Here is a 23,472-nt window from a genome sequence, read left to right on the forward strand (position 1 = left end):
GCTTGATACTAGTCGATCTCCCAGGGACAGATATTATCTTAAGCAAATCAAATTTAGACTTACCTGTTCCAAGCTATTCGCGCACCCAAGTACCTGCACCACTTAATATAGTTGTCTAGCACTTTGCGGAAAACTTCAGTGACAGCCTTCTCATCAACTTTCTACATTTCAAAGAAAAAAGATCCAATTTAATGCTAGGATCTGTAAAATGCTCAATCTGGTCAATATGTTTATCGACATGAAGAAATGCATAAAGCCAATTGCTGCAACCACTAATATAATCAAGAGTAAGGATGTTTGTCAGTAATAGATATATGTTAAGCACCAACCATAGTGCCAGGTTTAGAGAAAGCAAAGTCAGCAGTAAGCTCATAAAGCTTCTACACTATGAATATACAATCAATGCCCAATAGGAACCCTCATGCAGGGTGTTTTTCAAACGATGTAATATCCACCAACAATGAAGCAATTGAAATTCATGTTAGGAAATGGAAACAGAATTTTCCAGGGAAAATGCCTAGATATAAAAAGCAAAACGCAGGGATTACTTTCCAAAGCCTAGAATGACTTGTATAAACAGAAAGACAAATTAACCGGACAGAGTACAATAGCAAAGACCTCATGAGCTCTGACATTTTGAATTTTTTTGGCAACAGAAGGAAGAACTGTAAAGACAACCCTGATGCATGTCTTTTACAAGATTAGCATACACAAGGTTAAGAGTGAATCATGTGATGAGGAAAAATGTTTCTCAAAAATGGAGAAGGCACAAACACAAGATCAGAAAATCGTCAATGATGTTACAATATATGCCACAAAAATCAAGAAAATTCTTGGAACCACTTTAGTTATGTTAGTCGGGTTAAATTTAATAATTCCACATTTTCTTGTCTAATTTTACTAATTCTGACGGCTTCTAATGATGCAGAGAAGATACTATGGGAAAGAGCAATGACAAGTTACGCAAATAACCAGAGCAAGCCACATAAATTTGATTGATTCCCTCCTACATCAATCCACCTACAATAAATCAACTACACCTTACCTAAGGAGCAAAAAGTCAAAGGAATCAACAACAGAAACTCCATCAAACACTAGAATGCCAATGTCACTCTCTCTCTCTCTCTCAAACTAGTACGGCAACAATATAGCACCTATCAATCAGTGATTTTGTACCAGTATGCCAATGTCACTCTCCCTCGCTAAGGTCCAAAAATGCCCGAGGCGCTAGGCGCTCACCCAAGCGAAGCAAGACGCTAAAATATAAAAATATATAATATAATTAATAAATATAATTATTTAAATAAAAATATGTTATTAAATTAAGAAAATCAGGTACAAAATCACAATGTCACATTAATAAAAAGTCTCAAAAATCAAAACAATAAAATTTTACATCAAATCTATTGAATTACTTTGTACACTTGCCATTTATTCTGAAACCTAACAATAATTTTAAATAAATAAAAAATAATAATATTAAAATCAAAATAATATATTATTAATCCAATAAATAAAAATACTATTATTAGTATACAGTTAGCAGTATACTGTTAATATACCGTTAACAGTATAATGAGAAGAGTGTGAAAAGACCGAGGCTGCTGAGGCAACAGTAACGGTAGCAGGTGACAGCGGTAGCTCGAGTGGGAGTGGGAGTGGCGACGACAGGGGGAGCGGCGAGCGACAGCGAGAATGGGAGTGAGAGATGCAAGCGACAGCGGGAGCAACGACAGCAGCGACGAGGAGTGATTGTGGCAACGGCGAGTAGCGACAGTAGCGGCGAGCAGTGACAGTCGCAGCGGCTGCAGAGAGCAGCGACAGTGGAGAAGAAATCTCGATGGCAAAATCGCGAGTGTTGGGTTAGGGAAGTCGGAAAAATCACGAGAGGAAGCATGATATCGGTGATTTAGTTGATTCGATTGAACCAACTAAAGCACCGGAGACCAACCAGACCTAAAAATATGGTTTGGTCGCCTGGTTTAACCCAGGCGCTCGCCCGAAGCGCCCGGTGCCTGGGCTCGGGCGAGCGCCCAGGCGGCGCCTCTTTGAAGCACGCCGCCTGGAAATGAAGCGAGGCGCTCGGGCCTCACCTTGCCTCGCCCGAGCGCCTATTGTAATCACTGCTATCAATCTTCTCTATGCATTATGTGATTTATGTCCACACCTAAGTCTAATATTTTTCTTAGCTTCTAACCAAAACATCTATACAGAGCTTCCAATGTCTTCAGATTTTTCCTTAAACTATGTACAAGTTGGAAGGAAATTGTGTTAATTGTACTTGAAGTCACAATTCTAGTAACTCCAACCACTATAATGAAGCTTCTTCTTCCGTGCAAATTAGGCATACTCCCAACCATAATAGTGCAGTTAAAAGTTGCCTAGTATTCATCAAATCCAAATATTATGACTCAGATATAAGGAAAACAGACCAACGACTTTCTCCATTAAAGAAAAACTAGCTTAAGACATTTTATCTACATGAATAAATGTCAATATGACCAGATTAGAATCTCTACATGTCTAAGAGGTATATCATACAAAAATAACCATAGCTCAATTTCCTATACCTGCAATACAATCCACCAAAAGAGACCAAATGTCCTGACGAGAAGTTACAGAAATTTCTCTCTTCAAATTTTTTTTAAAAAAAAAGCAAGAATCTTCATCCACTTGAGTAAAAAAACAACATCTGCCTATGCATGTAGTCCAACAATGAAGCTCCATGAAACAGTGCCATTAAATGTTTTAGAACAAACATATACAGAAGGAACTACCAAACATTCTGATCCTCCCTTCAGCATACGTTGCTAAGAGATCTAACTAGAGCTTGTTGATAGAAAAAAAAAATGGAATATTTTCTTACACCCAGATTATTCATGATCTCAAAAGAATTAATTAAACATATAAATGCTGAAAACCAATGTTTCAACAAGATAATAAATATTGCTAATTGATGGTTATCATCATTCTTTATCATTTTCTATCATTAAATCTGCAAGTGTATGTTTCCTTTGCAACAAGATAAAACAAAACCCATGAATACAAAAATAGCACAGAAAGATTGACCCAATCCAAAGGCCTCATCTGACTATACAGTTGGCAAAAGTGACGGCAAAAAATGGGTACACCTACAAATAGTCCAACCGATGATGTCAAGAGGCTCTCAGGTGCTCGCCTAGGCGCTTAGCAAGGCAAAGTGAGACTTGAACACCTCAATGGACCTTGGGCAAGGCACCTCCAACTAGATGCCGCCTAGGCAAGCGCCTTAGCTGAGGCACTGGGGTCCTAGTACTCACCTGGGGTGAGGTCAACCCAACCCAAACCCAAGATGGTCAGCATCTCAATTCTGAACCAATCTAAACCCTAGTACCACCAAGCAATGCAATTAGTCCCTCCTCAAGCCCACTCGAGACCTGTACTCCTCTCATCACTCCCTTCCCTTTCGTTTTTCTTCCCTCTTCCATTTTTCCTCCCCTACTTTCTCCACGCCCTTTGTGAATGCTCCATTATCACCATCCTTGCTTCTCTCTTCTTCATTATTCTCTACCCCTCTCCATTATGTGTGACTAGCACCCTGCTGCCTCCACCATCTTCTTTTTTCCTCTCTCTAAAGCCTTGCACCAGATATCGTTGCCCTCTCTGACTTCCTCTTTCCCCTCTTTTATCTCCTTTATCTACAGCCAAAAATAGTAGTCATCACTATCCTCCACTCCTTCCTCCAATTTATCTTCCCTTCCTCCTCCCTCTTCTTCTCTCCCGAGCTCCATGTCTTAATTAATCAATTTAACATGGCAATCCAAATTACATTTAAAGTACACGAACAACTAAAATACGCCAGAGAAATCATCAAGAAACATTAAAAGAATTCTGGATGGAAGTACAACTAAAAGATCTCTGGTATCATCATTGCATGTTCTGTGAGAAAACTACCCAAGGTGGAATATTTCTGGCAAAACAATATGAGGTTCTTGTTTTGATTGAAAATCTTATCTAAATGATTACATTTATCCTTATTATACTTTTATAGTTTTTATAAGGTATATGCCTTGTTTTGCTTAGGTGAACACTTAGGGCCATTAGAAACCTTGAAGCCTTATAGTCCCTAGCACTTATAGGAACACTGCATCTATCAAAACCTTCGTTTGTGCCAAACAATCATTGGTTCATTGGGGGGATGAAACAACTTGGCGGCATGAAGTAGTGAGTTAGAACATTTTTCATAGGCATCAATAAATTTTGGCAGCTGACTAATGAATGCACAAGAAAAACGATTTACAAAACCAGTCATACACTCATATACAAAATAATTACGTAATATGTATCCAATATTCAAGAACGTAAGAAACAAACAGCAACAAATTCAACTTGTCATAACATCAGACGATAAAATTACTCACTGGTTCTGATTCAGCAGGTAAGCCTAGCCGAACTTGAGCATTTGCTAATGCAAGAATGACATTTTCTCGCTGATTGCGGATGTTATCTTTCTGTAAAACAAAAATATGTGTTTGTCATTTCACCATAGACAAAGTAACAAACACGCATATAATTGATAAGCTACAGCACCACAGAACAAGGAAAGAACTAAAAGTCTACTTGCTAACCAAAGTTAATAGCATCAGGGTGACTTCAACTCTTGCACCTTAAAATAAACAATGGGCAATATTTTGTCATTTCTACCCCTCAGATTTACTAGCATTCAGGGTCCATAGAGACAAGTTTTATTGTACATTGTTCATCATTTTACATACCAAGGTTTTAAAAAGATAGCAATTCCACAAACCTATCAGACCAATATAGTACCATTATTTCGAGTGGTACATTCATCTATAAGTTTATATCATTACATAAAAAATTTAAAAAAAAAAAGAAACAGTATATGTACTGAAATCAAGATATATGTTTCGATGTCGGTATTTTGGTCAGACCTATAAATACCTGTTCGCACATACTGGTCCCACCAGCTTTTGAAACTTTATCTACAATAACAAGCCGTAACGTCCCAACTATTTGAAATTAACTGAACAGACTGCTATTGAATTCTGCTTTGGCAATATTCTTAATTAAACTAAGGGCAATCAAGTCTCAATTTATGCTTCAGCTAGAGTTTTCTTATGACACAACTTACACCAGATGACTCACCACATCTAAGTAGGCAATCTGCATGTATTCTTTCAACATATAACATCTTAATGGCTCCTCATCACTTTAAGTGTTTGCAAATGAAAACATTTCTTATAATATCTTTTTCAATAACTTAAAACGTCAACCTCAATATTTTTCATCACATTTACATTAGCTTTTTGTATGTTATTTTTTAATAAATCAGCACTATGATCAACGGTAAATGACTGGTCTTACAATTATTTCACAACTTTTTTTGTCTATGAAGCACATAATAATCACGAAGAACTCTCAACTTCATGTTCCTCTCCATTTTAACAAACCCATTTAACTCTGTGGACAACATCTTCGTCTCTTCTTCCATTGATTAATACATCCAATATAACTAAAACTTCAATGCACAATAACTTACATTCCATATGTCTTCAGGACACACTACAGACTTTTTTTAGCACTGCTAATTGCATTTAATATATTTAAACATAGTCCTACTTGGTCTAAAACTTTATTTTCTGAAATATGGTGTCATGAATCGAATCCAGATTTACATCCAGCAGAACTCTCTACCAGTCAAAAAATATCTTCAACAACAACATACACCATGCAGAACAATCATATGAATGGCTAGTATATCCATCCATTGCCAATGTGAAAAAAAGAGAAGAATTGGAACAGTTTATTCGGGTAACTTTGAGATCATAGAAACAACACAAACCTACAACCCTAATAATAATGGCAACACAACACTATCATTCATATTTTTTGTTGTACCGATATAACTACAGGATACTCCTTTGCCCTCTTTCTTAAAAAAGCCATCATGACAAATCTCTAGGAACCATATCATAAGGTTTTTTATGTGAATAGATGTCATGTTGAAGTATTTCTTCTTTGTATATTCTTTTCATTATATGTCTTAATGAATAAATAGTACCTATGGTCGATCTTTTCGACAAAAAAAAATAAGTTGCTTAACAAAAATACCCATCTTGTACTCCTAATATACTTCAATTACTATTTCTATAAGTTGCACACTATGGCTCATTAGGCCAATTTCTCACGATTAGAGTAACTTTTTATATTTTCCTTCTATATGTTACCATCAAAAGAGAAAATTCTTCATTCATTGGGGATCTTTTTTATTCTAAAAACTTTCTTAAATAACTAGTCCACCAAACCATGGTACACTGTAACGGTCAGCCCCATATGTACTGGGCAGTACATGTCAATCCAATGAGGAACAGTAACCCAGACCACCCCGTACCCAAAAGAGATGCTTTTGAGCTCTATCAGAAACTCGGTTGAGCTTCTTGAGCTGGAGAAGAGATCTTCCTACTGATATTCTCCTAGTCCCTCCATCTCATATTCTTTTGAGTGTCTTGAGCTTCCAAATTCTTAACATTTTCTCTCCTACTAAAATATTTTTAAATTTGTTGAATAAGTTCGATTAACAAAGGGGACACTTCAATTTGAAGACATGAGGTAAATCCACTTAATTATAACTTGATTCATGACCATTTATGATCCCTTATGGATCATGCCTAGACTCGCAAGGAAGGAAGCTTGATTCGTGCGGATGGAGCCTTCATCCTTGCAAATCGAGGCTTCGTCCGCAAGGATGAAGGCTCGATCATATGGGTCTAGGCTCAATGAGCGCCTTGATCCTTATGGATGGGGCTTGATTCTTATAGATTGGGAGGCTCGATCTACAAGGATAAAGGCATGAATCTAGCCATTGATCTTAATGGATCTAGGCTAGTTCCGCTTGGATCTGTATAGATGTTGCCCAGATTTATGCTAGGTCCTAGATCTTTTATACACCTTCGTGGATCAAATTTTATTTGTTAAGAATTAATTATTCTTATAATTTATGAATTTGATTATGTTGATAAATCTTCATATGAGAATGACCACAAACCAACAAAACTCCAATCTGCAAGGATCAAGCCTCCATCTGCAAAGATCAAGCCTATTCTTGCATATCGAGCCTAGACCCACAAGATCAAGCTTTCATCCTCGTGGTTGAAGCTTCCATCTGCAAGGATGAGGCACCATTCATACAAATCAAGCCTCAAACCTTGTGGATCTAGGCTCAATCAATAAGGAACAAGCCATAAATAACCGTGAATCAAGTTCTAATTAAGTCATTAGTTCATAATATAATGAAGCCCCTGAATTAAGTCTTAAACAAAGATTAAGCAGGTTTACCTAATCTTGAAGAGATTCAATTGAAGCTTCTCCTTTAGCAATTAAGCTTCTTCAATAAATTGAATAGATCTCATGGCGAATATGAAAAGCTCATGAAACTCAAAAGAAAATCAATAGGAGGGACCTAGAGACTGTCAGCAGGAGGGAGATTTCTCCTCCAAGCTCAAGAAGCTCAACGTAGCTTCTAATAGAGCTCAAAAGCATCGCAATTAATTTGTTTGCCACTAACAGCTCAAAAAGAGTACTAAATGGCAAAAGTCCCCAGCAAGGAAAATAAACCTGTCCGCATCCTCACTGCCTAGCATGAGGAGAACCCAGTACCTGTTTTCCCATTGCACCTATCCCACCGGTACAAAGTACCATGTATTAATTGATACCTTTGATGTTTGAAGAAATCATCATGTGACCTTGACAAGCTGAAGGACTTGAGGTGTGTGAAAAAAGAAAAGGATACATACAGAAGAATTGGATGCACAAGTGCAATAGTCAACAAGTATTTCAAGGTACTCTCAACTTCAACAACAATAACTTCAACAAGTATTTCAAGATCATATAGATAATTGAAAGGTGGCACCCATATTCCAATCACTGGACAATGACAAGATGGTTAAAAGTAAACCACCTTACAAGATCATTTTCCAGAAACTGATGGTATCAAACAAAATGCAAAAATAAAACAAAATGCAAATCATACATATAGTTTCTTACACAAGACATATTACATTGCAAATTAAGATATTATCGTGCAACCTAGCTATGCAAAAAATGAAGTTCTACCTACTTCATGTTGTTAACCCCCAGACCAAACACTCATAATAAACCAAAAAACCAAAGTCAAGTAAGAGTTTGTTGTGCACTAGACAGTAGACACATCAGCAAGACAAGACGGATATCCTTTCTCAAGTGATTAAAAAAGTTCTACCAAGTGGCCAAAGAATAAGGATAAACCTGAAAGCCAAAAACGAATTCCAACAAATCAAACATATCCTGATTTTTTTGCTGAGAAACTTGAGAATCAACAGAAAACCGAGGGAATTCTGAAGGGTACCCAATTGCAGATATTGCAGCTCTAACCTGCACGAATTACAACACGATAATGAATTTAGTAGCCAGATTAATTTTCTTTTCCAACAAGGAATATGGAATATAGTGTGCACGTAAAACAGTATAAAACATATTATTGTGGGGATATCAGAGGTTTGAAACAAATTCATCGTCAAGTATCCAATAGTCTACAGCCAAACATCAGTTAAATTTCTAGTTCGTCAAGTATGCTTCATATATCAAAATCTTCATGCACCTACCTATGCAATATGACAACAGAATGGCAACATGAAGAAGAAAACAAGAAATATCAATCTATCAAAATAATAAGAAATATCAATCTATCTACTATAATTAGCAAAAACCAGTGATGAGAGAAATTTTTATGTTTTCATGTGAAAATTGAAAGAATAAGGATTTATGGGTGACAGTGGTTCCTAGGCTTTACAAGAAGCTCATCTAATTTTTCAAGCATCTACAACCACCAAAAACTGAATATAATATACAGCACACTTAAAAACATCTAATCACATTCTCTTTCTCTTATCTCTCTCTAGATTTCTTCATCTACAACCAAATCTTTCTCAAAATGAACAACAGACTCTCCTACAATCTACTACTGAAACTTAATCTCATGATCATCTCATCTGATGTCCCAACATATATATTGTACCAATGCCAGAACATCAATAGAAAAAAAAGACATGAAAACTTTGTTATCCTCTATCATGTTCAAATCTTTCCAACAAACCAAATGTATATATTCACTCTTTGAATCAGTTTCCAACTCTTTCTATCACTCTTATCTCATCAAATCCTCTGACTTTCTAGCATCTTTCTTCTTAAATGTCATATTCCACTCAGCTCAGGTATCTCATTCCTAACTCCACCATGATTGTATGGAAATTGTAAACCCAGATGTCCTTTTTTAAAATCTGAAGGTCTTTTTTTTTATTTTTCAGTTATTAATACCAGAAGTTTACGTAACCAAAAATCCTTCTGTGGAGAAACTGATATCTCTCTCCCTTTTGAATTCGGCAAAGCCCACCATTTCAGCTTTGTACACTTCATTCTGACAAAAATCAAATTTACGAAGAACATCATACTTCCACTTCCGTTGACTCTTACGTCCCTCTTTCCACCATCTCTGTTCTTCAATTCCAATAACCTCTCTCGCCTAGCCATCTCATTTTGATTCTGAAGATTGCACTACACTGATCAAGGCGTCCACTAAATGTTGATTGTGAAGATTGCATTACATTGGGTTGAGAGAACTTCCAGCGAACTTAATCTCTATGTGCACAGGTGTAAATCCAAAACAAATTCAAGATGATGAATCATGGTTACAGTGCAACAAGAACTTTAGTTACAACTGCAAAGTGGAAAAAAAGTTGATAGCACTTCAGCGGAAAAATATATTTCATATTAAAAGCTTTTATCTATCACTTTATCAACTGTTTGGAATATTTTACTCATTTAAATTTATGTTGTAAGAATCAAACAAGTTAAAAAAATAATATAAGTTAAACTAAAATATTTATTGGTTCCAATCCAAGAAATGATGGGCTATTTATATGGTTACTGCTCTTCTAAACGTGTCTTGGTGGCTGTGACAACATTTTTGCGTGTATGATACCTATTACTAGATACATGAGTATTAACATCATTTCTTTTCTAATTCCACTTCTTCCTTGTCCATCCTTCAACTTTGAGAGGTATCACATTGGATAAATTATATGTCAACTAATAACAAAAAATTACTTGATTTTGCCTAATGGTACGCCAAACCATACCAGAGTCATGTCAGACAAGTACATATCGAGCAGTAGAGTATGGAATGCCTCAGTAGACCAACAAGAAAAAAAATTTGATGTCAATATTGATCCATATGTTCCTGTACTGCAGCATTTAAAACCATATAAATAACAGCAACCAACATGAACTATAGAGAAAATGATTAATTCACACCATCATTTCTAGCAGGTTGATCATTTATTATTAAATATTTTAAAGACTGGATAGTAATAGGAATAAAAGCTACGATCTAATAGCAACCAACATAAACTATAACAGAATAAAGCAGAAGATAATAATTAATTCACACCATCAATTCTATCCAGCTCATCATTTATGACTACAATACAGATAAGGATACTAAGACAACCATGATGTTGCATTCTAACTTTTTTCATTAGTCATTAACTTCACAAAAGAAAAACATTTCAATTAACAAAGAAAAATAGGTTGCTCTTTGTATTGATAAATCATCATGGCATAATAGTGCAAGAGTATACATACTTCGGGGAAAAAACTGATAGCATTGGTTAAAGAGGGGGCATCAACAGGTACAATATTGTAGGGCATTAGTTCCCCTCCCAATGTTGCATCAGATTTCCTAATTTTTCTCACCTGAAACAATCCAAGAAGAAAGAATTACACAGCAACAAGGATAATCTAACATATAATCACCTGATAAACCAAAATAAATCTCTTAAATAATTTTCAGAACTCAGAAACAAGAAGTTCAGTGTCCAGTGATATCCTAAACAGCTTTTCCCTAACAACTGGGATCGGCTACACAAATCCTTTTCTCAAAGTTCAGATTTATTGATGGCAACATGACTAATTAATTCAAGAGACAATGTCACAGGTCAACACCAGATGAATTGGCATATCAGAGCATTTGACAAATTTGTAGTCAAAATTCAACCCCTGACATTTATGTTTTGCTATAACCTACTAGCTAACGAGGTAGCAAATTCTTAATTCTAGACAAAAATATGATAGAATGCACAAATCAACCCTTATGACATAAAAGTTTACTTGCCTCTTCCATAACAAGTCTACCAACACCATCGGAAGCTGATTCTCCAGCAAGCACCGCCAATACATCAAGTAAAGCCTTCAAAGTTGCATAAACCTTTTTCATCTGGACAGCTCTCACTCCCATCCTGTTTTTGAAGAAAATGATTAGCATGCTTCGACAAGAATCACCAAATACTGCAAAGTATACACAGTTTCTAATTAGTAAAAATTAAAACAATTAATAGTCATTCAAAAGTTTTTTGATAACTGCAGATGAACTGGTGTCAGTCATCCCAGCTACATGACACTTTTGCATATAGTAAAACTGACATTATAACAGATCGAAAAAGTAATATAAAAAAGAGAAAAGGACTAAAGAAATTGGAGTAATAAACCATAACCTGAACACATGGATCAGAGAAGAAAGGAAAACAGAAAGTCTGATCAGTCCTTAAAGACTTATTTTATAAGATAATCAATTTCTCACATCTAAATTTATGATCCTAGATACAGTAACATATTTCCATCACCGCAAGCAGGCAGCAAATAGGCAACTATTCTTTCCTTCTTCCTCGATAATTCATTAAACTGTTTGTGAAACACTATCTACCAGAGTTATGCCATCAAAGTTAAGATAAAGTTGATAAACGACAATTAAATTACATATTCTGGAGCTACATGTAAAATGAAAATATGGAAAGGGGATTTCAAGAAAACAACCTACTAAATTGATCATCATGGGAATGAAAGAAATAGATAAGCAGTGTCAGGACAATTTTTAAACGAGGAGAGTACATAAGCACTGGAAAAACATGCCTATTAGTTTCAAAAAAATTACTGAGCCTTTTAGAGGTTAAGGGATAACAAAAATCATACTCTGTGCTGAAGGTTCCTGATTCTCTCCATCTTTCATGCTCCTTCTGGATATCATCAACTCGATGACGCCTCTTAAACCTCACATAATACTCCCATAAGAGATCAATATCGTGTCCACGGTCAATTGCAGTTCCATCCTTTTTGGCAAGTTTTTGCTGTAATAGGTCATGTCAAATCCACAGAATTGCAGAACATGAGCAAATTAAAACTTAATGACGTTAAAATGATAGAAAATATACGTGATTGGAAAACAACCAAATAGAACAACCAAATTCCATATAGATACTATTATCTACCTTGATAACAGACATCAAACCAGTTTTGAATTGCAGGACACCTCTGCCTGCACTGCTAGGGTCCAGATTTTGTGCCATTGTATATGCCTGTTCACAAACTGAGCATAAAATGAAACATGAGCTGAGATAACAGTAATCATAATTCATAAATAATGTAGTTAGCAGAAAAAACATGAGATTCAAAAACCTCCTTCCACAAGAACAACAATGGATGTCTTGGAAATAGAGCACACAGACAGAAGGAACCATAAAGGAAATTCACCAAGCAATAACATAAACCAACGAGCAGAAAAGCACATCTCAACACTTGAAGCAATATTCCCAACTCTAGACCTTCAGAAAGTGGAAACTTGAACACAATGTATCCCAAGTGAACTGAAAATGCAGACAAATCATACCAGAAACTAAACATAGAATTATTCTGCATAGACTTCGAGAAGAATAAAATATTTATAGAACTTTCGCGTTGTTTAATTTGGAATGTTCACAACAACCCGTTTAATTAGCTTCTGAGCACACTCTGATTTAAGACATTTAGCTGTTCATTTCTTATTACTAATACATCCTTCCGCAATAAATAAGATCTAAATCAGCTAAAAGAAACAAAATATGCAAAACAGAGTCTACAAACACAATAAATAACAATGCTCATTACCCAATGAATCATGGGCCACATGTAATGAAAAATAAATAAATACAAGGTGTACAAAAGTAAAAGACAAGATAAGAGAACAGATTAAAGACAAGAGAAGACAATATATTTAAACCTCCAAACAGAAGTTCTTTTCATTGAATACAAGCAAAATTACTTTAATAACATCTACAGACTAGAGGAATGTACTCTTGGCCTAAAAGAGTTTCAGTTCCTACTAAAGTGACCTTACATCACTTATTATCAGAAACTACATGCACAGGGTAATACACCTAGAAACATCGTATGTACCTAGAAACAATAATGAAGATGATGATAGAAGTTTATCAAATCAAGAAGAAATTATTGTGTTAATAATCTTGTTAACCCAAAAGAGAAACAAAGGTAATTTTGGAAAATCCAGACCACGAACCCCTGAAACCAAAACGACCAAGGACACTAGGTGAACCCAGTTTTACTTCAGACTAGTGGCATCCCCTACTAAGGCCATCTGAATAATTGAACCAGACAATCGTCATTAACAGACAATGTCAAACATTTGGTAATTCCACAGCTGAGCTAAGGTCTCAATAACTCAATAGACCCCCTTAATATCAAGGTTCTGTGGTAACCAAACTGTACGTGACTCAAAACCTGTGGTTTCATATAAATTTAACACTGTAACTTTCCAGTCAAAACTTCATGACCACTCTCCATGAAAGGATCCTTCTATAATTTAGGAAAGAGAGAAGGACATGTGAACATCAAAGGAACAAATGAAGGGAAGGTTGATGTAACTTAAAAGTACTTAGACTACAAAGCGTAAGGAAGACCAAAGCAAATTACAAGATAGTGTAAAGAAGACAAGTTAGAAGATAGAAGACAACAACATAGCCTAAGAAGAGAATGATGTAATGTGATGAGTCCACGATCATGAAGGTATATTGTGATTTTATCCAAAACAACAAATAAAATTATCAAACATTTGTCACTGCAAAGAATAATTTTGAATGACCAGAAAAGCCTAACATACAACAACTATATGATGTTACTGGACAATATCAACAAAGACGATATCCAAAATGACAAAATAGAATTTTGCTAATTATCATTACGATTCTTAAGAGCGTGTTATTTTTCAAACTTATAGAAGTTGTAGCTAAACTTTGGGAACTCAAATTTTGGGACCTTACAGGCGGGTATAATAGCCAGCTTACAGAATGTCAAGAATGGGACCTGAAGATAGACAGAGTTTGGATGTTACACGACTAGTAGCACATGGTAGCCTCTGATGATATAGAGCAACCAGCTGTTTTAACGGGATCGTTGCATCTATATTCTTTAGAAAGAATTTAAACGAACCCTAGAAACAGGTTTCCAAGAACAGGTAGACAGGCTGCACAAAGGCAAATCCCCACCTAAAATATTAGCACTTAAAGATTCTTATCCTAGAAAGAGAACACTCACGAATCCTGGCGACGTTGGGATCCTCATCCTCGATCTCGTTGGCGGCCTGCAGAATATGGTCGATGTTGGTGGATACGAGCGAAGGGGGAACGGCGCCGGCGATCCCCTCCGCGGGCCGGCCACCGGGACCCAGGCCGGAGGTGCGGAGCTGCTCCTTCTGCAGCGTGGCGCGCACGAGGCGCTCCCAGTTGTCGTATACCGAACGCCCCTCCCCGCGAGCGCCGCGAGAGGGGCGAGGAACCCTAGCCCGCGACATGGCGGACGACGACGAGGCGAACCCGAGGATTGCCCGCAGCAGGGACGACGGATTTGTCCTCGGATATGGATTGGCAGGAAATGAGAGCGAGCTTTAGCCGGAAATGGGGATCAAGATTTAGGGTTTGGGGGACAAAGGAGAGGAACGCGGATCTCGGCGACAAATGCGAGAAATGGGTCGGTCTCTCGAAGGTTTGAATTAAAAAAATAATTTATACAAAAAAGAAAAGGTGTCTTCACCATTAAAAGATTCTAAGTGTGGTGATGCCTGACTGGCTTTCGTTCCACGTTGGGCTCCACCTGGTCTCCCGATAGGCATGGGAGGCTGCGGAGTTCTCCTCTTTCCAATAATAACACGGGTATTACACGGGTGCCTCGGAACTGATCGGCACCCACAGGGCAGAAAACCGCGTGGGACCCGAGTGCGTGTGATTATAGGAACGTCGAAGGCTCCTCTTTATTTTTTTTATTTTCTTTTTCTTTTTCTTTTTGTTCAGTGGGAGGGAACTGCTACTGCATGCTTAAGCCGGCCGTTAGCTAAAATTCTCAACGGCTCCATCTACACACGTTAACTCATGCACGTGATATAACATAATTAGTACCACTTTTTTAGTTTTTGATGATTATCAAAATATAAAATTTACTAAATGAATACTACAATCGAGTGTAATTTAGTTAAATTTCTACCATAACTTAATCAACTTCTACTAAACTAATTTAAATTTTCACATAACCATAAGATTATAATTCTAGTAGGATTAATATCCTTTTTTAGTTTTTGAAGGAATTTTATAATAAATAATTATTAAAATTAATTTTTTTTTTTGAAGAGATTCAACGATCCAAGTATAACTTAGTTCAATTTCAAGTTATACCTTAGTCAACTTATATTAAACCAATAAAAACTTTAATAAGACTATTATGACATAATTCTAAAATAATTAGTATTATTTTTAATAATTTTTAAAATTTAAGGGAGAAGATGTAGAGGGATAAGGCAAAGATGAAGGAGGTGGGAGGAGGCAAGGGAACAGAAGACTAAGAAGACAGAGGTGGGGGAGGAAATAAATGAGGAGGAAGCACACCAAAGGCAGAGGAGGCAAAAGTGGCTAGTGAGTAAGAACAAAAGGGGAGAAAGAGCATGTTGGAAGAGGAAAGAATGAAGGGGGGGAGAGGAAAGAGACATCGATGCTGAGTACAACAAAATAAAGGAAACAATGTCTTAATCTAAATTAGATATCACGAGGATTACTAATAAAATTGGAAGAACAAATCTTAATCGTGTTGACAATGTTAGACAAATATAATAATATATTCGACGTGATCCAACTGTTTTGATTAGTTTCGTATTAGAAAGTATAACTAGTTTCGCATTAGAAGGTGGATCTCACACGCCACCATCATTGACTCTTTGGCGAGTATTTGGGAAGAAGAGAAGATTTTTTTTTCCTTCTAAACCAAGTTCATCAAGATCGTGGGACTCAGGAATTGCTTGTTCATTGCTGATGCTATCACATGTAAAGTCAAATGTCAGCGACGAGTATCTTTCAAGGAAATTTTGGTGTGGTCAGACAATGACAAATCATAGGACATATTAGAGTTCCCGTGGACGAGTAAATCAAGAACAAAAGAATGGTGGGTGACACATTGTCTTTCAAGGAATAGCTTGTTTCACGCTGATGCTATCATTTCCTATCAATAAGCCTCATCAATTAATTGCAAGGCACATTGTCATTCGATCCAAACGAGTTATCCTTCTTGATTCTAAGTACCGACTACAAGCAGTAAACTGAATACGTGATAATGCTATTTCCCGGACAGGTTTCCATTTTTCTATGCTGGATCTTTTGATGCCTTAGTAGGTTTATTCACACACAATCTTCATAGTTCAATATCGCTAGTCATGTGTTCTTATTTTATCGAAAAATCCCTGAATTTTTTTTACTAGGTTGTAAATCCATTCGCAAAACATTCATAAAAGATATTTTATGCACTGTTGCTATCTAACATGCGTATAAAATGCAGACATCTTCAGTATCTGGAGCAATAATAATCTCCAGTTGACACTTGACAGCACAATATTCTACTGTTTCACTCTACCATTCTAATTAAGCATGTCTCTTCGCTTGCTGAACGGTAAGTTGATTGGTAGTTAGTCTGAATTTTCTATTACAGTTCTTTGATACTATATAATATGTTTTCTTTAATTGTAGCTATAATGCCTTTTGTAATCCATGGAGAATTGTTTTAGCAGCAAGATTTCCTTTTCTTTGTATGACCTTTTGATACTAGTATCCAGGTTAGATCGAGATCATCTAGTGAGAGGTGCTTTCTCAAGATTCTGTGGAAGTCATCATTTTTCTTTGGAGCATATTCCCAAAATCTAGGCACCATAAATGATGGAAGGAAGTTAGGTGGTGCCTCCTCTTTGAAGGTTAATGTATCTGGCGAATCTTTCCAAGCCCAAAGATGGATCGAGATGACAGTCCTCTTTGACAGTAGATTTCACGGGCTGTTTATCTTGAACAAGAAGAAGCTTTCGTCTTCTGTCCCTATGATGATTGACATGTGAGATGGAGTTATGATGGTGCAAGGTACCTACCCCTACCCCTACCCCTAATGGGACCTTCGTCGGACCATCGCCGTTGGCCCCGGTCATCTGAATCCTGGCGAATGAGTGTAGCAACGAGCACGAGGGTGAGGGCCATGGTCTTCGTGACGGCCAGTCGGAGGAACAAGAAGAGAATCTCGTCACATCCACATCAATAGTGCTTTGATCCGAAAAATAAAAAGAATGCCATTCACATCAACATGTTTGCGCTTTGTAGTGTTAGCAGCTGATGAAGAGCAGGTGAAAAAGTATATATATAACGCTAATTGCCACCCTTTCGTCCTCCTCTAACTCTTGATTTCTTTGCAAACCACGAGATGTAAAGCTGCTTTCCTTTGTACTATATGATTTGTATGCGTGTCCAGTCTGTTGTGAAGCAATTATAATATAAGACGACCTATTTCTGCTTCGGACGACTGTTTGAAGTGTTGACATGTCCAGTATTTTCCCTTTCACTTGTATCGAAGACATCAATCGATGTTGCGAGAGCAGTCCAAAAGTGCTTCAGGATGCTCTCTCAGCTGAAACATTCTATGAGACGATCTCTTCGAATGTTATCATAGCATGTACTTCGATCACCTGCTACTTCTATCCATCTGAAGTACAAAGTCATACTGTGTTTTCCCTTCCACTCCTTGCCCGGGATCTGCGGGCGCGCACCGTCTCCCTCTCCGCTTAACGCTTCTCAATGCGTGTTGCATGGGGAAGGGAGAGAGAGAGAGGCGTTCCCGAGGAAAGCGACGGGCTGTGCTCGTGGCCGACAGGGCCACGGTGGCTCTGCCCCGCCACTGCCTTGACTCGGAGGTGCACGTGAACTGCTACCACCATCCTCTCGCCCTGCTCCAGCTTTTTCCCTCTCAGCCGCCTCTCCTCGTCCCTCCTCCGAGTTGCAGACTTCAATGATTCAAAGGGAAGTTAAGATAATGAATGTTTAAGATTGGTGCATTTTATTGATAGATCTAATGCGAATCTAAGTGTAATACTTTTTTCTTTGGATCGAGTTGGAATTCTGTATATTATCCCTCTGTCCTTTTATTAACGGCTAATTAATTTCCTGTATTAGCTTTACGCATCTGAGCTTTTGTTGTCTGCCATCGTAATGATTGACACCATTAGCGCTACCACGTGATGTTGTCCCAACACATGGCACTATGCGATCAATGTTAGAGGCACGAGAATAGCCTCTCTATTCGTAAGACTGTCCGATTGATCCTCTCTAGATTATAGTCTCATGCACAAATCCCGTCCTCTCTTCCTGCGTTTAATTGCACCAAAAATATAGTTGGTGAAATAACAAAGAGGGGTTTTTTGATCTTCCATCTGTAAGTAACAATAAATTCAATCTTCTTGGAAAATTAGTCTTTATAACTATTGCTTGTTAGTGCAACGTCATAATATTTATATATGTTAGACACGAAGATAAGAAGATGTAATAGAAAAGAAAGAAGGTTGTGACTGTCAATATCAAACAAATTGCCTGAAATATTTAATATGAAAGATTCCAAGTTGGTTGAGACATCACTCGGAGGTCAAATCAGATTAAGTTCGGAGCAGATTTCTTCCTCCGGTAAATGGATAGATTTGAGAGAAAGAACGTTGCCCATTTATCCTTTGGTGCGTGCTATGTTTGAAACCAGCAAATAAAACAACGTAATTTAGACTTCAATAAAACATGAAACATTCCAAACAGAGCTAAGAACCCAAAACCATCGACATGGTGGAAGTCTTGCGCAAGAACTTGTGTGGTATACTCCTTCATTCGAAGCCAAGTCAATCCTCAAGATGTTATGGTCATCGCATCAACCCAAGTGCTGTAGATTATTATTACTCTGTCTCTCTCTCTCTCTCTCTCTCTCTGAACCCTGAGTTTAATCCTTCCCTTGAAGTCCACAGTCTACAAACAATATAACACTATTCCACCATTAATATAATCCCTCCGCAAACATAGACATCACCATCACGTTGTGGCATTATATCAGACACCAAAATGTCACCCCCACCTCTCTTTCTTCCCCTTCGGCCCTCACCATCCTGTCCAAATATCATCAACTCCAATGCAGTACTCACTCCCCAGCTTCCTTTTCTGTCTCTGAAGTCCTTTTGACTCTGTCAAGCTCTCAGCTCTCTTGTAGTTCTCTTTCTACCGCTCCACCTCTCTTCACACCTTTCTTGTAGCCTTTAGGTTCATTTGATGTAGATAGAATCCTCTTCCACAACTTTAAATTCCCTACTCTATTCCTTTTGATTCGCTCATACATATACATATAAAGTATTATACCTATATGAAGAATTTTTTATCCTTTCCACCTTAATCTACTACAGAAAAGCTTCCTGACCTGCACTACTTTGTTCTGCCGCCCGGGCATGGCCGGGTTAGACCTCGGTACAGCCTCCCGCTTCGTGCATCCCCTCCACCTCCATCTTCCCCACCTCAATCCCGACCCCGACGAATCTCCCCCTGCACAAGCGGCTGGCGACGCCTCCTCTGAGGAGCCGAGATCCCAGGGGTTGGAGCTCGCGGCCCCAGCTGGCCCTGGCGACGTCGTGGTGCGCCGCCCCCGAGGTCGACCGCCGGGCTCCAAGAACAGGCCGAAGCCGCCGGTGATCATCACCCGGGAGAGCGCCAACACCCTGCGGGCGCATATCCTGGAGGTCGGCAGTGGGTGCGACGTCTTCGATTGCATCGCGACCTACGCGTGCCGCCGCCAACGCGGCGTGTCCGTCCTCAGCGGAAGCGGCGCCGTCGCCAACGTCACCCTCCGTCAGCCCCCCTCCGCGGGGACGCCTATCGTCTCCCTCCATGGACACTACGAGATCCTGTCCCTCTCAGGCTCCTTCCTCCCCCCGCCCGCCCCCCCTGGTGCTACAAGCCTCACCATCTTCCTGGTCGGCGGCCAGGGGCAGGTCATCGGGGGCAGCGTCGTCGGAGAGCTCATCGCCGCCGGACCGGTGATAGTGATCGGCGCCACGTTTACCAAAGTCGCCTACGAGCGGCTGCCACTCGAAGAGGAGGAGGAGCCACCGCAGCAGCAGCCGCAGCTAGAGATACATCCTCTCTTGTCTCAGAGCCCGACCGTTGGTGGAGCAACCACTGCCGGCATCGGCGCCTCCTTTCGAGACCCCTCGTCAGGGTTGCAGTTCTTCAATTTGCCGCTCAGCATGCCGCCCTGGCCAGTGGACGGACACGGCGGCTGGCCCGGGAGTGCCGTCCCGAGCCGACCGCCGTACTGATCCACCGGCCATGGTACCATTAGATCAACATCTGCCGGAGACTTGTGAGTGGAATCGTTGCTATATTAGGTAGTGTACGAGGATGTGCGGTCTTCTATTCCCTAAGACCATGTTGTTTGCTGTTCTTCATGGAAACTCTACTCTATCATGGGCTTTAAACTACTGCTAAGCTATCGTTCTCTGCCTCCTCCTTCGATCTCCTAAACTGTAATGCATCTTGAATAAAACATATGTGCATATCTTTTTTATTGCGATGCTGTCATTTTCTGTTCTTCATCGAAAGTCTACTCTATTTCCACAAATCATGGACTTAAAATACTCTCTTCTCATCTCCTAAATTATAATGCTTCTTCACCAAACGATTATGTCTAAGGTGTTCTATAATATTTTGATCACCGAAAGCCATGTTCTGATAGAGTTTTTGTGTTGTTTTATGTTATTTCTTCCATCCGGTGGATTTCAAATGATTTCACGTGTGCATGTGCTGTTGTTTTCCAGAGGGACTATATAATGTATATATCCTTGCATGGGAAATCTAAACTTCTTGGAACATGACAAAACCTTAGATTCCAAGTCCCATTGACGGCAACAAGAAGTAGATGTTGAGTCTTTAGTGAACCTATGACATCGGTACTCTTCGAACTCGAGCTATTCATTTCGTCCGTAGATATGTCATTGTTCTTTCTTTCTTATCTGAAGATCAATTAGTCCTTGAACATTTCTTTTTCACGATTAAAATATGTGATATATAAAAATATGAACATTTGGGATAGTTTTCGGACTTATCATTGCAGATTTTGTTCTTAAAGCAAGAGAAATCAAGAACCACTTTATTGCAAAGCTTGGCACTTATATTAGATCGTCTTAAACTCTCTTTCTTTTTGCACTGTTGCTACTTGAAGTCATGCAGTTGCAGTACATCATATGGCATGATCTCCATTCTATGCTTTCTTTCTTCTTTCTTGGGTTATTATCTTCGCTCCTTTTTCTTTTGTATGTGTTTTGGGGATGAATGCATGTTGTATAGGTGATATCTTTGATCTTATTAGGTGTTTTATGATTTGTCACCTAATTGTTGTCTAAAATTCTTATTCATGCTTTTGCCAGAAGCTTAATTTTTTTTTCTTTTTTGCTTCAGAGAATCATTTCTGGATTAATACATAATTAGCTTTCTCTCGAGTGCTTATATATGTGCGTCGAACTCGCTAAATCTGTTTTATTCTGATTCACATCTGAGGTATGTTTGATCATGAATGTTCACAAGAAAGTTGATGTCAGTTGTTCTTCTGTCACTATATCCTCCAGTGGATCAACAAAGCTGAAACCCATTCAGCAACATTCCCACTCAGTTCATACATCGTATATAAACATACAAATGATTTGTCTCTTTTCCTTGTTTAAAGTTTAGCAATTTGACATGACTTAGTTGGACTTTTAGCTTTGGCAGCTTTAAACAAGTCCATTGAAAGATGATAAACATTATGCTGATTGGTTGATGCAAATTCTATGACATCCTTTATAAATTTGTCCCTTTTCTTCCTGCATCTGCTTCAAATGAAGTTTGGTATAAGGTTTTGCATGAATTAGCATGGTAATCTTAATTGCAAGAGTTCAGATGTACGACAGATGGAAGCTATTGAGTTGAAGTATGCATTTTGATGTCTGCTCTTTTTCTTTTCCTCTTCATTTTTGATAGTTCCAAGATCAACATTTCAGACAAAAATAACATAACATTGTGAAAATGATGAAACATTGGCTTGATAATCCTCTTTCTTCAGATATCAAGGCAAGTTACTAGTGGCATGCAACAGGTAACTCATAACTAGCATGCAAGATGTCACTGAAATCATGCTGTGTGTTCATAATGTCAGTTTATTGAAACATTAACCTTAAGTGTTGATTCTATCTTGTGATGCTCTATTGGAACCAACATCTCTCTGACGTCTTAAAGATCTTTGGTGTGCATCTGCCTGCACATAAATGAATAGCCAACATCTTATTTTCTAATTGACTAATCTCCTGCACAAGAGATTGATATGGTGTCTGTCATGACTGTAGGATGTTTTCAGATTTCTTTAGGTTGTAGATTAAGGCAAACAAGATTGAATTGTTCTTAAGATGATCTCTTGAAAATCATTAAGTTTTGTCATCATTATTATTATCATTATTGTTTACTTTTGTTCAATCTTTTGCCTTATACCTCTGCATGCAAGAGAATTACTTAGGAACAGCACTGTTCACATTAAAATTTATTGATGTTGTAGTTGTCATGGTCATTAAAAAAGGGGGGAAATTATAAGGTTTATTGCTTATTCTCTTTCAATCAGCTAAGCTTGGATTTTAGAGCCAAAATGTCGATATAATTCGATATTTCCTTTACTTTGAGTCAGCAAGATTGTTCATTAGTGTTGAGTAAACATACACAGGCAAGAGAAGCTTATGACTTGGCTGATGGCAACCAATTAGTTTTTGCTAATCGATAAAATAGAAATATTGTCACACAATAATATATTAGCATTGTCTATTCATTATGTATGTAATTTTCCATATTCTGAGGATAAATAAGAGCTTTATTTTTGATAGGTCGACTCAACATAACTGTGTGCAGTAATTTTTGTTAGTTTAGTTCCATGTGGTTACGTAAAGGTCGACTCAACATAGCTCAGTCATAGCATTTTATTCCTCCTCACCTTTTTTAGGGTTACCAAAGGTTAAAATTTTGAAGAATGATAATTAATTTAATTAGTTAAAACTTTGATTATTAGATGACTAAATTAAAATTTAAGAATCAAATCTCATCCTCAGAGTGGTTGCACTCCACATCACAGAAACCTGGACCCATATCTAATGTACATATAGCAAAGCTTGGGACTTGATTCATTGACCCTGTGGAACAATGTTTCTTTCATCCATTCTATCAA

At 38.0% G+C, this 23,472-nt stretch overlaps 2 protein-coding genes across 2 annotated transcripts in view; one reads left to right on the forward strand and one right to left on the reverse strand.

The window, feature by feature from the left end:
* Positions 1 to 14,905, reverse strand: part of LOC135631836 (callose synthase 10-like) — a 60,123-nt gene extending 45,218 nt beyond the window's left edge. Inside the window, exons 1-8 of the mRNA XM_065139810.1 lie at positions 14,455 to 14,905; positions 12,357 to 12,454; positions 12,061 to 12,215; positions 11,207 to 11,330; positions 10,678 to 10,788; positions 8,284 to 8,409; positions 4,401 to 4,490; positions 64 to 161 (exon numbers count right to left, since the gene is read on the reverse strand). Coding sequence (XP_064995882.1) covers positions 64 to 161; positions 4,401 to 4,490; positions 8,284 to 8,409; positions 10,678 to 10,788; positions 11,207 to 11,330; positions 12,061 to 12,215; positions 12,357 to 12,454; positions 14,455 to 14,710 — 1,058 coding nt within the window. The 5' untranslated portion in view covers positions 14,711 to 14,905. The remainder of the gene's footprint in view (positions 1 to 63; positions 162 to 4,400; positions 4,491 to 8,283; positions 8,410 to 10,677; positions 10,789 to 11,206; positions 11,331 to 12,060; positions 12,216 to 12,356; positions 12,455 to 14,454) is intronic.
* Positions 14,906 to 19,330: 4,425 nt separating this feature from the next.
* LOC135630780 (AT-hook motif nuclear-localized protein 23-like) lies at positions 19,331 to 20,802 on the forward strand. The gene has a single exon (XM_065137957.1). It carries the CDS (start codon positions 19,685 to 19,687, stop codon positions 20,549 to 20,551), a length of 867 nt encoding a protein of 288 aa, XP_064994029.1. The 5' UTR covers positions 19,331 to 19,684; the 3' UTR covers positions 20,552 to 20,802.
* The last annotated feature ends 2,670 nt before the right edge of the window (positions 20,803 to 23,472 follow it).

This window comes from Musa acuminata, chromosome BXJ3-2, assembly GCF_036884655.1.
Source record: "Musa acuminata AAA Group cultivar baxijiao chromosome BXJ3-2, Cavendish_Baxijiao_AAA, whole genome shotgun sequence".
Classification (NCBI taxonomy): Eukaryota; Viridiplantae; Streptophyta; class Magnoliopsida; order Zingiberales; family Musaceae; genus Musa; species Musa acuminata.

What these genes read in the sequence shown, in the direction of transcription:
- LOC135630780 (XM_065137957.1), top strand. Translation starts at nt 19,685, where the DNA reads ATGGCCGGGTTAGACCTCGGTACAGCCTCCCGCTTCGTGCATCCCCTC.